This window comes from Tachypleus tridentatus, chromosome 10, assembly GCF_004210375.1.
Source record: "Tachypleus tridentatus isolate NWPU-2018 chromosome 10, ASM421037v1, whole genome shotgun sequence".
Lineage (NCBI taxonomy): Eukaryota > Metazoa > Arthropoda > Merostomata > Xiphosura > Limulidae > Tachypleus > Tachypleus tridentatus.
The window spans coordinates 166984502-167003572 of NC_134834.1; the positions used below are offsets into that span (position 1 = coordinate 166984502).

Sequence of the window (19071 nt, forward strand, 5' to 3'; positions counted from 1 at the left end):
GGGTCAAACATACTGACCCAGTCAAAAAAACAACATTATACATTATATTAATTTTATATCTAACATACAAAGTTTTTCACCTTTCTGCAATGGCTTTATTTGACATTTCTCTGGCATTTCCTACATCTTCTTCTAACTTAGAAATTTCTGCTCGAATGGAAGCTATCTCATTCTGGTTTCTTTCTTTTGTGATACGACTTCGAAATTCTCGTAACAGCTGCTCTTTCTCTTGAATCAGTAGTAGCCTGAAATGGTTAAATGAATTAATGGTTGCATCTTAAATATAAAAATTTTTGAATTTATTCACGTAATTACATTTTTCCAGACAAACTATCCAAATAAACCATTTTGAAGAAAGGTTTAGACAGAATTATTGAAGGGTTAGAACAGAGAGAGAGAGAGAGTATACAATACAGTTTGAACTACCTGAAGAAGGGTTTTGCCTAAAACATTGCAAATGATAATAAAGTTTTTATAGATGTATGTATTCCTATTTTTACACACTTTTTATTTTTTTACATTTTGTTGTCCTTTTTTTTTTTACTGTGTTTTATCTTGAAGAGGTTTGTAGAGGTTTTTTAGGAATGGTGTGTGTGTGTGTGTGTGTGTGTGTGTGTGTGTGTGTGTGTGTGTGTGTGTGTGTTTAAAAATATATTCTCCCCCTCAATACCACATTTTCCTTGCACTTGAATAATTTATTGTAAGACAGCAGAATTAAAATTAGTAACATATATGAACAAAAGTTTTTCAATATTATACTTTTGCAAAATACAGAATTATTAAAACTTTTCTTTAATACAAGTTCATAATCATTTATGAGACTTTCAAGTTAAAATTTTAATAAAAAATAAAATATGCTCCAATTTCAAAAATTAATTTTAGTATGATGACTTTATTAAGAAATTTCTACTATGAATCAGAATTGTTACATATTTTAATTACTATTTAGCTAATAAAACATTACACTCTATAATTTTAATAAACATTTGTACAGGTATAGTGCACGAGTCTTTTGAGAAATACTTATCAAAATTTTATGTTTAAAACCTACTGCTCTTTAAGTTGTTTTTTTTGTCATAAATAACTATTTCTTTTTTAACAAGACATTTGCATTTAATAGGAGGGCTATAACGTTTTTATCTATACCTTTCTTTGTATCATTACTTCTGACAAATAGTTTTGTTAAAAACATTTAATATCAAAATTTCTTTAGATTCTTTCCCTGAATCAAAATAAACAGTTAAGAAGAATGTTTGAATACTGAAAGTTGTTCCAAGTAACTTGTGGTTAAGGGGATTATCATACTGGATATTACTTTCCATGATTGACAAGTACTGGTTAAAGAGAATGTTAAAATTAGTTCTGGGTGATTAACTCTATTAATCAATATAATTGATTACTAATTAATAAATCAATACTCATAGGTATCACTTAAAGTAAAGGTTAATTGAAATTTGAATTTCCAATTATTTTAACTATCCAGGTAATCAAAATATTACATTGATTTCTCATTATTATTTACAGGCTGTCCAACTTAACAATTTGTCACGACTCAAGAAAATAATCAACAAATCAAAAGTTATCATTTTCCTAGACTGAAAATGTATTTCTGATAGATAATTACCTCTTCTCACAGGGTTAGCTAATATACTTCAGTGCTGCTTTTAAAATGTGAACTTTTTCTTTATGTATGCCATACACCTTGTGCTCTCCTCCATTGGAATTAGTAAATTCCAGCCTGTTTCTCACACAAATTATCATGCATCATCCATCAACCAATAGTACATGTTCACAAGATGCATGCAACTCCCTCTACGCTCCTCTACCGAACCTTCACTTCAACTTTTGTCAGAACATGCGAGTATTAACAGGATAACAAACTGGTCTGATTGCTCAAAGCAAAGTAAATTTTGAACCATCTCTGACAGATGCAGACATGTCATGGGAACTCGAGAAGGAGGAAAGGAAATGGGTAGTAAAAGATGGGAAGGGAAAGGAAACGGACGATGAAACCTTAGCACTCATTGATCTTCAACAAAAGGAAAGCCACCAACGGTTGAGCTCTAACAGGATCTGAACCCTCAGGGTAGTCATCATTACTGGTGAGAACAGATGGAACTCCATAGAGGAAACTGATGAAAAGAATTACCCAGAATTGAGGGAACAGAAAAGACTTGGGAAGAATATGTGCCATGCGAGATTCCAACAGAGACAAATGGGGTACAGAGTTTGCAAGGGTAGAGTTCTGTCAGGCTGACATCACTCACAGCTTGATACTGACAGGGACTGGAGCAAATATGAAGCTTCAGAAAATGAGATATACCTTGAGTTATATTGAGAATAAAATGACCCAAGTCAATGCTCGAGTCCTAACCTAGAAGGCAACAAGAAACTCAGAATCGAGAACAAAGCAAAGGTTAAAGTAGAGGACAGAAAGTGAAGGGTATTGTCAAAACCCTCAGGATATCTGTGAATATCCTCCAAGAACTGATGTAAGCAAGAAAGGTATACATAAGGCCAACAGCGTGTTCAGGATTTGTCCATCAAAGAGATAAAAAAACAACAACAACAAAAAAACACAACTACTGATCAAAAACCATATAGTCCAAATGTGGAAAATAATAGATGTAAAATGGAGGACAAGGTGAAAAAGAAACAAGTGACAGGAATAAAACAACACAAACCTAAAATAGAAATTCCAAGATGACTGAATTAGGCCAATGAAAACCACCAGTATGGGAATAGAATGATCAGCAAACTTGTGGTAGTAAAAGAAGAACAAAGTCCTCATCAGCCAGCAAGAGCTCAACAATTTCAGTAAGGACTATGGAGAAGTTTTGGTCCCTCTAAACTTCAACCTCTCAGTACATGACAGTATATGAGATGAACTTCGGAATGCACTGCACAGAAAAATTTCATAAAATGCAAGTGCAAAAATAAATTGATGTGAATTAGGTGATACATAAGACAAAATCTGATCAAACAAATCAAATTATGTTTAAAATGAGCCACTTGGTAGAGAGAACAAAGCCAAACATGCAGCAAAAACATATTCAAACAAGAAGTGAAGGTTTAGTGGAGGAGTGTAGAAGAACTCACATTTATTATGTGAGCATGCTATGCTACTATTTGTTGTTGGATGATGCATGTTGGAATACACTAATTTCAATAAGAGTGTGGAATGCTTGTGTAAAGAAAATGTAGGCAGCACTGAATGAGAATAGCTAATCTTGTGGGTAATGTATCCAAAATAATTTCTAATCATTACTATTTTTAACTATTTCCACTACCCAAGATTTTAAGATTGAATAATTGAACTAATCAGGTAATAAGGCCTAAAGTTAATCAATTAGGAAATTTCATTATTCACATAGCTCTAGTTATGATATTGAAAGTTGTTTCCTTTGACTATAAGATAATGTTAAGGGATATGCTAATACAGTTCTTAAGTTGTCACTCATTTTGTCAATAAATACAAATTTCATCATAAGTGTGTTAAAAACCAGAAGATCTAAGTTCACCAAGCAGCAAAATCCCTGTTTCTTATTAATACTGTTTATCAACATGAAAACACATGAATTTCTCTCTTTCCTTTGCCCAAAGTAGCAATCAGACAGATAGAGAACTCAGACTAGATGATAAAATGCTGGTTTGAAATACAAAACTCCCAGCAAGAGAAACTGAAAACAAACTACAAAAGTGCATGAAGGTGCAATTATCAAACAGGTAATTGGCTAAATGAAAGTTGGGAGATGATATATCTCTATAATACAATACAATCCTAGACTCTCTAAGTAAATCTGTGGAAATAAATGGTAAGTTTGTTTAAAATTTAGCTTTACAATAAGCCAAGTTGCCAAATGTTTTGGCAGCTGGCTTAAGCAGTGAAATAATATTGGGAGCTATTTCTCATGATAGATAAGTTGTTACAGAGGATATTGTGATACTGCAAGTGGTTTCTCAAGTTTTTTAAAGATTAATTAAGAGAAGTACAGTGATGCAGTAAGTTGTGTTTTACAAAACTTTAACTTTGTCAATTACTATATTTGTGTATCCTGAAACATTAAGTTATTTTGATAAACAAGTAGCATATTGCTTTGTTTAATGAAATTAAACTACATATTTTTTGCAGTAAGTAGCACATCATGTTTTTAGTATCATAATTTTCTACATAAAACTGACCTAACTAGAAATATACTGCTACTAGGCAAGTGAAATAATAAGACAGTAGATAAGTGTTTATCAGAAAGCAATGCTATTAAAACATGCTAAACTTTCAAACTTACAGTGAAATTCCAAATAAAATAGTAATCATTCTATATTAAACTATTACAAATTTAGCTACAGACATGAGAAAGGGTTTTTCTTTTCAGAAATATCATCTAAATCTTTAGTTTTATATTAAAAAACTCAAAGGACATAAAAGTTCCAATAAAAATATTTTAAGATGCTCATAGAAAAGCATGAAGATTAAAAAATTTTCACACAGAAATTTCACTATACTTTAAGGCATCATCAGAATACTACTCCACTTAAGAAGTAAGTAGGTAAAAATGAGGGAAAATAAATGTGCATAAATATGAACAGAGCTCAACTACCTGTCTTTATCAGACTCCACCTGTCCAGGGGACATAATGTCTTCTAGATCAGCTAGTTCCTGCTGTATTCGATGAACTACTTTCCGCATTTCATCATACTGAAGCCTCATACGAGTCATCTCAGCCAGCCGAGCACCAAGGTGGCCATACTATATCGTAAGTACCAATACTTTCAAGCAAGATATCACAAGCAATTTTAAATCACATAACGACTACCTTCAAAAGCTGTATAATTTTAATCTTGAGCAGTTTAATGTTTATAACAAAATGGCATTGGAATGTTTTTTCTACTGTTATATTAAACACTGAATTATCAAGATTAAATAATTAGATTCTAATTATTTAGTGATACAAGATACATTTATAAAATATGTGTTTAACAATAAATTAAACATTAATAACTAAAAAGAAAAAGAAAAATGAGTTATGTAAAGAGCTCCTACAAGGAGATTTAATCATGAAGCTTACAGCAAAGAAAAAGCAAACAAGATTCTCTCTCTTTATAATAATTATTATGAACATTTTAATTTTTGTACCATCAGTTGTTGAAAAAAGAATTGTGTTAAAAGCATTAAGAACTACTCAACACAAATAAGAATTTAAAAAAAAATGTAAGAAAATGGCTGAAATTCAATGAACATACAAATACAAGCTTTTACTTTACAGAAAATAAATCACACAAAAGGAATAGCTATAACTACCTCGCCTGACAATTCTGTTTGGGATGCAGTGCTTACTTTCTCCATGGGATTACATAAGATAGGATCATCTCTTGGGGTAGTGTTCAGGCAAACTAAATCATCCTTTAATCTTGCTAAGTTCTGTAATGTTAAAACATGCTTTCTGGACAAATTCCTTTTGAGTGCAGAAAATTCAATGGAATATTACTACACATCTTTTGTGTGTGTGTTTTTCTGCTTAAGCTAAAGTTTTTATAATGACACAAGAATTATGTGAAACAAGAAGACATGCAAAGCAAATATCTTGATAGAAATGTTAAACAGAACTAGTTTTCACAAACATTCAGTTTCCATCAACTTGTAATAATTTTAAAAGTGCATATTTTATAACTATCCATGAAAGAAAACCATGCAATTTACAAATGCAAGTGAAAAACAAAACAAATTTCATTTCAAGTTACAATAATGTTTTTGGAATATTGAAGGAAATCATCCATACAACATGCTGCAATTCTAGTTCTACAGTACAGTTGGAAGAAACAAAAACTCTCAGGAAAACGTGGAGTCCAAATATATGAGGAATGAAAAACTACTTCTTAGTTCTTTTACCTGCATTAAGTCTGCTTTTTCTTTTCTTCCAGTTCTCAAAGATTTTTGGACATTTCGAATTTCGTCCATAACAGCCTGAGCTTCTTCTATAGTGTATGCAACATTCTGACCAGAAAACTGCTGCTCCACTCTATGATTGACAATTTTTATTCTAAACATTTTCCTCTATTTATATTTGCATGTACTTAAAACTGCATTCTAAAATCATGAACTGAGTCAAATACACTTCTAGTTTCTTTATATTCAGTACCCAGCTTTTAATTTGAAAAAAATTATCATACTTTGAAAGGAAAAACATTAACTTTTTAATGTAGATTCAATCTACAAAAATAATAACATAGACACATACACTATTTGTAACATTCCTAAGCTGAGTACAAACCTTTATCAAATACTTTCTGGAGTAATCCTGTTAATTTTCATGTATTCAAAAACATACAAGAACTGAATCATTCATATAATCTCCTTTTTCTAACTGCTCTCAATATACAGACTGTTATTTAACACCAGAATTTCCATAGAGTATGATCTAATTACTCAATCTTGAAAGCTTTTTTAGAACATGATTATAACTTTCACAAAAACAAAATTAACAATGATCAGAATAAGTGTTAACTGCTTAAACTATACACCAAGTTTTTAATACATTAAGTATCACCTATACAAATTATTCTCTGTAAACAACTGAAAAATGTCTGGAATAAAATATTATAGACAGACATTATATAAAAAAAATATTATATTTTCAAGATAGCTTACCAAAGAAAAATATACTGATAAGAGAATGCCTGTCACAGTGACACAGTATATAACGTACGACAGACTCCTCTGTATGGTAACCATTGTTTTTTTTTCTAAGAGGTGCAACTTTAACTACATCACAACAGTATTAAAAATTCAATTTGTTATTTTTATAATACATAAATAACAAAAAAATAATAAAATATAAAGCAGGCATTACTTTTTTTAAAAAATTACTTAAAAAGAAACAAGTCTTAATTACCGAGACAAAGCTTCTAAACCTTGCTCTTTATAGTGCATTTCAGTGCATATTTGACTAAGCTCCTGTCTCAGTCTTTCTACACGCTCTCTTGCAACAGCCACATCAACTTTTAGAAGATCTGGATCATATTTGGTGGCACTACTACTAGACGAAGCAGCTGATCCAGTGGAGCACAAACTACTGGTGGATGGGCAGGTACTAAGTCCTGCTATGGTGCTGTTTAACTGATGGTATTCGTCAAGAGCTAATGACAGTCTCTGCTGTTTGACATCATACATTTCCTGTTTTGACTGTAAAATAATAAAAAAAAAAACATTATACTATCCAAAAGTTACTGAAAAAAAAAAAAGAAGTTACTAATAATTCTTGTAAAAATGAGAGTATTTTCAACATGAGCAATTACAATTTTATAAATTATATAAATTACAAATTAATTATAATTAGAGCATTATACAATTCTTCACAAAAACACATTGTATTTTCTTTAAATAATCTTTCCCATTCTAAGGTTATTTTGGAAAAATTTCATTTCACTTGATATTTTAAAAAAATAGCAATTGGTCCATTAATTTTGATATTAACTTTTAACGGTGGCTGGACTCCTATTGGGAATCCTATCCATTTCTTTACTTAAGCAGTAAGTTAACTAAATTGAAGCAAGAAAGAGAAGAGAAAGTTTACTGTTAATTCTTCCTGAGCAGAAACAAGATACTCTTTAAGCATTGCTTCCTGAAGTTGTCGCCACTGCTGTCTCGGATCTTCAAGTTGATTTGTTTCTACGAGCACAAAAAAAATGTAATTTTTATGTTAAAAGTGAAATACATGTGACCTATACTTAAGATGATCAGAAATATTAGAGATTTTTAGTGCTCTCTAACGATACATATGGTAGCTTTACTTTGAACAAAGTTGAAATGGGTAGCAACTGCAGAGTTCAGAGTGACATTAAGGAAAATGTTTTGAAGAAATAATCTTGAAAAGAAGCTCTAGTGCAAAGTACAATAATTTGAAAGATTTATGTCTTTCATCTTAAGGTCCTGAAACTAAAACTGGAAGAAATATGGCTCTAGATATCAACTTGGAAGCCATGTTATTTTTATCTAATGGCTAAATAAAATATTAATAAATGCAAAAATTAGCTTACGAGTTAGCTAGCCTTCTGATTTTTTTTAAATGCCCCATGTATTGAAAATGACAAAGAAAATCTGGCAAATTTTTTAATCTCTCATTTTCTTTAAAAGTTAGATTACTTTATTTTGCTTTGAATAAAAAAAATGAAAAGTGCATTAACTGAAAAAATGTATTATCTATCAAAATATTTTTACTGAATAAAGCTTGTGACTAGAGATTATGTTCCAAGTTGTTTTCTTTTACCACCAATATTTTCTTTACAGTACACTGTGCTTGAACAACCATTTCTTTTAAGTAGCATATTACTTTTCATTTTGGAGAGGCCTAGTATGAAAATTATCTTGATCAATAGCTGGTAATACTTTTTCTTTTAATCCATTGGACTTTCAGGCATGGTGATATTGATTGTATATTGCACTACTAAAACTGATTATACTAGATGCATGAGCATGAACCTAAACTTACCAACAAAATGAGGTCATTCTTGGGTTCGTTGTTGCAGTAAATAACTGGCAAAGAATTCATGATTTCATAAAAACATAATAATTTCTACCAAATTTTCTGCAATTATTAAGTTGATCAGTCGCACAGGTAAATTACTGCACCAGTTCCAGTTGCATAATTAAACTAGATGCAGAGATATAAGTAGTATGGTAACAAAAGTTCCTCCCTTCATTTAAAAACATGTTAAAAGTATATGCAATTCTTAGAAATAAAAAGGTAGAAAATATTAAATATAATAAGGAGTTTCAGAATGAAATGTCTTTATATATAAAATATGTGAAGTATGTAGTAACACAGCTAAAGATCTTTACTGTTGAAAGCAACAAGATCATAAAATTTCTCTAGTGTCAGTTTTGGTTGCAGCTCCCAGGCATAATTAAAATATATTTAATTTTTATCTATATTACATACAAAAAACAAAAACTTCAGTGTTCATTTCCTAATTTTGAACATTTCAAATTGTTTAAAGCTCAAATCAATCTGTTCATGTATTATATATATACTTCTGAGTGCATATTATCTGTACATATACAAAACTACTACTGTTGAGAATTCAATGGTGCTGAACAATTAATAGTATTTGCTAATCAATTAATTAACATCCCCTTTAATCACTTACATTTGATTTACTGATCAATATAGTGTTTCTCAAAACTAAGGTGACTAAAAACAAAAACCTGATGGTGGGTGTTCAAGCAGTTATCTTCCTTCCAGTCAGCAGTTCAAAAAAAAAAAAAAAAAAATTGTTGCCAGGTGCTGCCAGACAGTTGTCTATGTTTCTGTCAATGGTTCACTCACAAACAAAAGCAAATGTTAGGGAGAGGCATTGGTAGTGAGTTGCCTTTGTCAGTGACAGTGGCAGAAAGCTTTATAAGCTTTGACAAAACAAATATAGAGCAAACAAGTTTGTTAGCAACATTTTGATTACTGGATAGTTGGAATAATCAAAAATATAAATAATTGGAAACTCTAATTTCAGTTAATTAACGTAACTGTAACATTGATTAGTTGATCAGTTTAAATGACATTAAAAATTGTAACCACTGTTTGTATATAATCACTTATCTCTTAAATCCATAATTTTTTGTATGTTTGGCAGGAATTGTTTTCACAACATTCCAATAATTATCACTATATTCTACTACAGTTTTTGATTTATTTATAAAAAAAAGTGCATAACAACATGGTTTGGATTAGTTTTCAGGTGGGTAAACTGGGATTTTCAGCCAGATGCTTACATTTTCCACTCCTTGGGTTTAAGAAGTTAAACCACATGGCTCCAATATCACAAAGATCATTTATGAGATTTATTTCTGTTTTGGATAAAACACATCTCTACCTTGTACATTGTATTTATATTTAGTAACACTACAGTTACACAGTGTGTTTCTTTTGTAGATTAGTCCTCTAAGATTTTCTCTTTAACATATCTCTGAACTTGGCAATTGCTGCCCATTTCAACCTTGTCTGTTCAAGGTGAAGTCACTTCATATATTGTGTAAGATTGTCAGTCATTGTATTATTATTTCTAATTACTTTGTGCACAAAAATAACCGTAAGCCTAATATTTATTTACATCATTATCATTAAATTCATTGACAGAAAAACATGGGCTTATAAAAACTTGCCACTTTATATACATCTGCCCATGGCAACTGAAGTGACAGACTCGGATATTACTATAGCAGTTATACTGCTACTATTCATAAACCAGGTTTATTATTATACTAAGATTTAGTTTCTCACACTATGAATACAAATGGTAATCAAAATTTAAATTTTTCTTACTAATTTAACTTTAAATTTTGTGAATATCAAAGCATGCTCATTTAAAGAAACTTAAAAACAAACTTATGGATGCACATTTTGATTCATCTTAAGTTATTCACGTCTATATACAAAACACTAAATGTACACTAGAGTACTGGTTTTGAATCTAATTTATAACATAATAAAAATATTTTATTTAAATTGTACTATCCAACAATGAAAGTTTTTGGATGTGTTAATATTTCATAATAGTTTAGTTAAGATAATCTGTGTACTTACGAGTAATATGGTCAACATAATAGTAACCAACAGTTGGATCATAACACTGTTCCCAACCATATGGTAACTCATCTCCTGAGCAGTCTGCAAAAGTCTGAGGCTTAGCACACCTAAATACACGAGATACAAACTTATAAACTCAGCTTTAATTTATATAATAGTAAAATTTCCATTTTTTTTAAATATGTATTTTATATAGAGATCAACTATATTTACTTTAAATAGAAGACATGTATACATACCACCAAGCCAGCAAGGTTTTATCAACTAAAAAAAAAACTGAGAATTTTGCTTAATGTCACATAATGGTACAATGTTTCTTCTGATGTAACTGTGAAAGATGTTGGATTTAATGGCACTAAAAGAAGCAACTCATGGTGTTGACATTAAAAATGTGTTTGACAGAGCCTTAACAAATGCTGATATTCCATTGGATAAATTTGTCAGTGCTGCAACAGATGGAGCATCTGCAATAGTGGGGGAAAAATGCAGGATTAACTGAAATTATGAAAAGTTATCCCAGCTTTATAGAGTTTCTCCCTCTTCACTGCATTATTCATCATGAACACCTGGCAGCCAGATACTTCAAGTATGAAGATGTTATGAAATTTATTCTTGAAATTATCAATTTCATATGCTTAAATGGGAAGACCAACTGACAGTTCAAAAATTTTATTGAAGGAATGGAGCTTGAAGATAAACAAAGTGATCTCTTTCTATTACCTTGTGAGGTGGCTGTTAACCAACAATGCCTCAAATAGGTTTGCAGATCTGTTGGAGCCTATTATGACTTTTCTTGAAGAAAAGAAAAGATTCCATCCTCAACTGGAAAATGATGAATGGATGGAAGATCTAATTTTCCTTACTGATATAACAAATCATTTCCAAACTCTCAACTTGGCACTCCAGAAGAAGAATAAGATTGTTTCTGACCTTACTACAATTTTCAGCTTTCAGAATAAAATAATACTTTTTCAAAGAGACATATTGTCAAGGAACCTCAGTTACTTTCCTAATCTCAAAAGGAGAGTAAATACATTCCCTGACATTGAAATAAAAGACCACAAACTGGAAGAATACAAAGATAAAGGTCTGCTTCATAATTTCCTAGACAGGTTTGAGGATTTGCAGAAGCTGAATCCCTCCTTCGCTTTTCTTGTAAATTCATTCCTGGTTGATGTGATCAATGATAGTTGTCCAATTCTCGAACCTCTGGTTACAGAATCATCTGCTGTGGAAATGGAACTAATAGAACTACAGGAGGACTTGGGTCTAAAGATGATCCATAAATCCAATGCTACGATTGAGTTCTGAAAGCAAGTTCCAGAAATAAAATATCCTGAACTGAAGAAAACCAGTGTGTGACTCATCTCAATTTTCAGTACAACATACTGCTGTGAATCATTTTACTCTGTAATGAAATCAAAGCATCATGCAATCCTTGCAAATCAACAACTGATAGAGCTAATTCGTACAGCCTTGACAACATATCAGCCTCAATTTCAACAACTCACAACCAAGATGGAAACTCACAAGACTTCTACTTCCTCCATGTTTTGACCAGATATTTACTAAGACAAATAATATCATTAAAAATATCTGTTTTTATCTCTTTAATTTTTGCAGTCTCACTTAAATGTTAATGAAATGCAAATTTGCATATTTTTCTTAGACGTTTCCATAGTTCATTACCGTATTAAATACACTCAATATAGTTAAAACAATAATCAGCCAACATTTTGAAAACATTTGGTATATATATATTTGAACGTTGTGATTATTGAAACTAACACAAATTAACAGTTTAAAAACTACATACATTAATAAATATTATTACATACATATATTTTTTAATATTTATATAAAATGTATGTTAAAAATGTGCATGACACAATAAAATCGTGTTTGTGTAACATCTGTTCATGTCTTGTGGCTCTCAAACATCTGAAGTTTATTGTATGTGGCTCTTATGTTAAGCAATTTTGGCCATCCCTGATATATAGATCTGATATGGTGGAATAATAACATTAGGCCTACAATTTACTTATTTCATTCATTCTGTTATCAGATAAACTGTAGTTATACTATCATGCTACAGTGTAGATATTAATAATTAGTTCAGTTTGTGAATGAGTATTTTATGATGGTTTAGTTTACTATAAGATTTAAAAGTAGACAAATATCGAAAGTTGTGTTTGTAACTCATTGATGTTGATAATATAGCAAGCAGATGGTTCAGTAATAAACATAAATAGTATGAAAAGAGGAAAAAACAGCAAACAAACAAAGACAATAGCAGAAGAGAGTAGAGTACAAGCCAAAGAAAAGCATGTCATGGAGTTAACTGGTAGAAGTGATGGGCCTAACATTCAGTATGTTAAGACCAACAGTAGAAAAGGAAAAATAATTTATTTCATCAAAGCATGGTTCTTAAGTAATTGAATCAGCCTGACTGCATTTTGATAAAAGGAACAGAAGAAGATATTTTGAAGAAAGCAGATATAACAATTACTGTAAGAGAAGTATACAACTGTGGTAACTTGTGCCATAACTGTAAGGAAATTATACATGGAATATTAGTGAGATATAAATATGAAAAGACAGTTCAGCCTGTTAACTGAAATTCTAATGCAACTGACTTTTGATAATAAGAAGAGTTTTTTTTTAGGGTTTGTGAAATGCCTATGATAGCTTATAGTGTAAAGAATCTGTTGAACACACACTAAAGTAGTTTCCAATATATATATATAATTCCAAAAACAAGTGGAGTGCATGCTGTTTATTTATTGTTGAATGTATCATTAACAAGCCACAGACACCTACTGTTGGGCTTAGAATTACTCTACACTTTATATATCTACACTGTAAAGAAGTACAAATAAAAGCCTTTAAATTGAAAATTGGCAAACCTCAACCTTAATACCTGACATATATGTTTGTCAGATAGTGGAGCAACATTAATGACAGACACATCACTATTAATTATAACATCAGAAAAACTGCAGTTAGATGTTGGATTGAAATTGTAACAATCAAGGTGAAGAGTTATTTGTTTGGAGACTTCAGTCCTAATAGTTCATTGAACAATCAGCCTCAGAACATTATAATAAACCAAGGATTATGGATTCAAACCTGATCACACCAAATATCTTAGTATCTTGATATATTATTGTTATACACAATGTATAAAATGATACAGAGCTAATAAAATTAGAATCTATGACTACAACAGTTATTACCAATAATTTGCAAAATCATATTCCTAATACTTAGTTATTCTTCAAGATGGACATAAACTATCACATCTTTCAGATATAATGACTAATAAAGTTATATAAAATTCTGATGTCACCTTCAGTGGTAGCACTGATATTGCAAACACTACTAATTTATTCCACTTACATTAAAGAGCAAAAGATCCAAATTTTGAGACTACACTAAAATTCACTGGAATCACACAAAATGTCATTATTACATATCCTCAAGTTTTATATCAATCACATTAAAAACTTAAAAGTAAAACAATTTAAAACTACCATATGGATCTTGCTGGTTTTTAAACACATCTTTATCTAAACTATATACACACACACACTAAATGTCTTGTGAGTCTATAATTCTGTTTGGTTATAGGGTTCCTAATACCATATAAATTACAAAAATGTACTGTCAACATTGCAAATAATCTTCCTAATTGGGAGATTATATCCTTTTTAGTCTTGTATTTATAACTTCTATAGATACAACATAAAAAATTTTTGCTGTACCACTAGCAACAGTAGATTGCTTGAATGGCTTAAGAGACTGATCAACCACTATATCAAGAACCTTTGTTTCCATAACACTTTTAAGATCATTGCCATCCTGACAGCCCAGAACAAGGGTGCAGCATGTAAAGCAATAGGAAGTAACTATCAGAACCCAAAAGTGCCCTATCTTACCCTCATGATGCCAGACATCTTCAACAAATATACAAAATCAATGGATGATAAAGATCCTCCTCTTCAATCACAAAGGACAAACTAGCATAGTACTTATAATTTAAATTATGATAACCCATATTTACTATAATTAAAACCCATCAACCATTTAGTTGCCCAACTTACTAACTCATCTAAACTCTTTTGTAAAACAGCAGCATCCTCTTTACAGTTAGCAACAACCTATCATCAGCAAATTTAATTTATTTAGTATTCCTTTATCTGTCACTGATGTACATAAAAAATAACAAAGGTTTTAAGAATAAGCCCTTAGGTACCTCACTTGTGACAATAATCAAGTCTGACTGAACTCCATTTATAACAACCCTCTGCTTTATTCCATTCAGCCACTCTTCTATCAAATTTGTTACCTTATCCTCAATGCCTAGAGATAATATTTTATAAGCCTTGTCAAATGTTTTCTGAAAATTCAGATACACCAATCTACACCATCACCCTCATCTAGATAAGCAGTAACCTTTTCAAAGAATATCAAAAGATTTTGCCACAATGAAACTATGTTGACTATCCAGTAAAATTGTAAACTTTGTAAAACAACTTTGCAAAGGATCTTTCATCAAATTTTCTAAAACTCTTTCCCACAATTTACATAAGACTAATAGGCCTATAGTTAATAGGACAATTTTTTTATCACTTTCCTTGGAAAAAGAAGTAACAATAATCAACTTCTCATCCTCTGGCACCTGCCCATTATTCAAGAACTTATGAAAAATAGTAGCAACTGGTTCACATATTCAATCCTTAACTGCTTCAAAACCCTTGTGGAAATATTATCTGGCCCAGGAGTTTTATTATTTTTTACACTTCACAACTTTTCCTTAAGCTCAGAATTAATGTGATCATCTTGTTTCAACTTATCAACTGGTCAAGATGTGGAATAGTGCTTAAATTGTCATTAGTAGAAACTGAACAAAAAGCAGAATTTAATAACTCAGCCATCTCATTACTACTAGGTACAAGTATCCTTTACCCTACATCTTGAATGCACTACTCTAATTCTAATATTTTGTTTATCCTTAATATACTTAAAGAAATTCTTAATGTTATTTTTCCATTTTCAGGAAACTTCTTTTCAAACATTCTATTTGATGTTCAACTTTTCTATTTGACTACTTCTTTTGATCTTCTGTAATGTTCTAAATCTTCCATCATACCAATTAATTGAAATTTATTAAATATGTGATGCTTATAGTTTTATCCTTTATACATCATTTGTGTGCCAACCTGGATTTTGGTTAAAGCTATATTTTTCTTTATCTTGAACATTTAAAAAATTTACAAGTTTGATTAACATCTCAGCTGCCCAATTCACAAACAATACTTCTTGTCATATCTCTTCAAAATTTGCTTTTTTGAATTAGCAACCAAAGTATAATTATTCCTGATCTCCATGTGCAGTAAGACACTGAACCTGATACAGTCAAGATCACTTGCACATGATGTTCCTCAATTTCCACTTTCAACCATTTCTATATCAAAAGTTAAATCTAAAATGGCATTGCACCTAGTGGTTTCCTTGGTCAATTGGAAAATAAAACCATTTTAAACAGTTTCCAACAAACTTTCTCCCTCATGGTTTGAGTCTAATATTTCCCAATTTATATGTCAAGAAAAAACAAACAAGAAAATAAATGTTTAACCAGTAAACAACAATCAAACTAGTAAGCTCAGCAAAGGTTTTACAGGATGGTAGAGGCACAAATGGTCTATCTGAAACCTGAAACTAAAAAGACATTACAAGTGTAAAGTAGACAGAAATATAGTCATTCAACACATTATCAAAGCTTGAATTCATATAATCTAAAGATAAATAAACTATGACAAACACTTATCAGGCTTTCAGGTGAATAATAATACATGAAATGATTATAGCTGTGTGACATTAAAAAGGACTGAATACTATGTGGTTAGATATTAAGCAAGGCCAACTAACTAAAGATATCACAAAAATGCAATAATAATCTTAACATTGGTAAACTAATTGCTACTTTTTATCAGGAGCTGACCCTATATGTTTGAAAATTTAGTGTTTAGAAATTAACCATGTGTGAATCATAACTCTCAGTCAAGAATATTTTAATATTAAAATATTATGGAAGTAAAATGAAACTAAATTCAGAAAACATTTAATTGTTTGACATTCCCTTTGTTATATTGCTGTGTCGGCTACTACACAGAAACTGACATATTGCACAGTTAACTTTAAAATAACCAGATTGTTCAGCTGGTACATCTGTTGCAAGGTATGTTTTATTCAAAGGCAAAAACAAACAAACAAAAACACTAGAGTACTGGATGAAGTTGCTTGAAAATTTGGAGAACTTTCTACAGACGATGCACCTTCTGTAAAATAAAAAACACATTATTTATAAATCTGTTATTTTGTCTTTGTTGTGATCAGGAAAACACCAGACACACACAGTTTCAGTCTTTACTATCAGTAACATATCATAAAAGTAACTTTTCACCATATCAAAATCATATGCAATTGACTGTTTTACAAGTGTTAGTGAAGTAGTAGAAAGTTTCATTTGATAAGTTTTAAAACTATTTTTTATTATTTTATTTACATATGATATGTATCTATTCAGTAACTTTTTTTTAACTATTAAAGCAGTTGCTCTGACCATTAAGGCCTAATGTAAATAGACTGAAAACAGCAACTTTGCAGGCACAACTTAATATGGTTAGATGCAAAGCGATTAAATTAAGCCTAACAATTCTCAACCTCAGTGCTTCTATAAAAATATTTATTTCATATTATACAGCAATATCATAATTCAAATGAAGTATGAAATGCCATGGAAAGTTTTAAAAGAATAACAACTGTAGTTGTGGTGGAAGTTGTTCAGAAATATCTTTCCCTCTTGCAACATTTACCAGACTAAGGTTTTATTACCCTGTTCAGATCGCTACACAAGTCTATTAAAATGGAAGACATATTGGTTTATAAACAGAATTTAATGTAACAAAAAAAATATAAAAAAAACTTTCATTACATGTTTAGATCACAACACTGACTTTTCAAACTGAGATAAAAGCAATTTATATAACACTATGACAAATGATACTGAGAAACTGTGATTGGCTGAAATCAATAAAGCATGTATTGATTAAAGTGTTCAAATTAGTACAATTTTGTTCAGAACCACTTAAACATTCCTCCTACAGGTTTAGAATATTTAAAAAAGAAAACTGAAAAATGACTACAAGTTTATAATTTTCTTATGTTGGTGGTGTAATTTTGACCTTGGACAATAGGTACAGACTACTGATTGCCAATAAATTAAAATGTCAAATTCAAGCTAAATTTATGGTGAAAACAACATATGCTCTCTGAATCCAAAATCCTTTCTCCACAGAAATGTTGCAATGAAAACACACCTTAAGTACCGACTTTTCTTATTTTTCATAAAATTAATATTTTATTCTTGTAATTACTTTAATGCACATCTTGTATATTACATCCTAAGTTTCAGAAATATATGTAAAATTAGTTCCAATAACACAAAACATACAGTATTTAGTTAATTTAGATGGAAAGATGACTACAACAGGACAACTTCAGTCCTCTGAAATTGCTTTCCACTGAAAAAAGAGGTGTTTGAGGGGATCTGATTAAGATGTTCTAAGATTACTGAGAGAACTGATAGTATCAATATGATATTTTTTTTTAATTTTATGTGAAAATGATTGGACAAGGGAACATAAAGGATAGAAATCACCATCCTCAGCTTAGACAGATATACTTTCTCAAGCATAAAGGTTCACTTATCAAATGTATTAGATGTAATAAATGTAAGAGAAAGACTGTGGTATTTCCAATTTTGTTTAATGGGTGCAAAAGCCTTGAGGGACAAGTAGGCCATTTGCTGCCACTTAATTGCTATAATAATGGGTTTAGCAACTGTTTCTTTAAATTCTGTTATTTACTTATAAAGATATAACAATTTATTTTTAAAGAGATAGTTTTGTTGTTTTTTCATATTAAATTAAGCAGTACAAAGAAAAATAAAATCTTGCATAAATATTGTAATGTAACTTAAATTTGTTTTCTTACTATAATGAACTAGGTGTAAAGTTATCTGGTTTAGACTTGAACCCTTTCTAGTTCACTTGATTAAACACTGATACAAAGACATTAGTGAGCTCAGGTTCAAGTTCTAGTAGAGACATTACTTTTTATTTCAAACTGTTACAATTTCAGAAGTACTGACATAGTGAAAAGGAAAAAAAAACTACAGATGACTTAGCTTTTCAACAGCACAAGAAGCATTTCAGATTTCTCAGCAAATAACTGTACGGATACAAGACTATAGGATCTTGAAAACTGGAGTTAAATACATATAAGAGAGTTATGTAAGCCTAAATGCAAGCTCTTTGTCATTCCTCTTTCTCTCAATGTTTTTGGATAAATTTGTAGAAGAAACTGTTTTAAGGGCTTTTGAATATCTTTTATTAAGGAGATTAAAATGCATTTTGAGATTTTCAAAGAA

At 30.5% G+C, this 19071-nt stretch overlaps 1 protein-coding gene across 2 annotated transcripts in view; it reads right to left on the reverse strand.

The window, feature by feature from the left end:
• LOC143230866 (protein kibra-like) overlaps positions 1 to 19071 on the reverse strand; it is a 42547-nt gene that overhangs the window by 16238 nt on the left and 7238 nt on the right. The window contains exons 2-8 of one of the 2 annotated variants that reach the window (XM_076465145.1): positions 10575 to 10684; positions 7572 to 7666; positions 6891 to 7180; positions 5888 to 6017; positions 5300 to 5419; positions 4599 to 4747; positions 81 to 245 (exon numbers count right to left, since the gene is read on the reverse strand). In XM_076465145.1, the coding sequence (XP_076321260.1) occupies positions 81 to 245; positions 4599 to 4747; positions 5300 to 5419; positions 5888 to 6017; positions 6891 to 7180; positions 7572 to 7666; positions 10575 to 10684 (1059 nt within the window). The remainder of the gene's footprint in view (positions 1 to 80; positions 246 to 4598; positions 4748 to 5299; positions 5420 to 5887; positions 6018 to 6890; positions 7181 to 7571; positions 7667 to 10574; positions 10685 to 19071) is intronic. The other variant, XM_076465146.1, reaches the window with a different exon arrangement.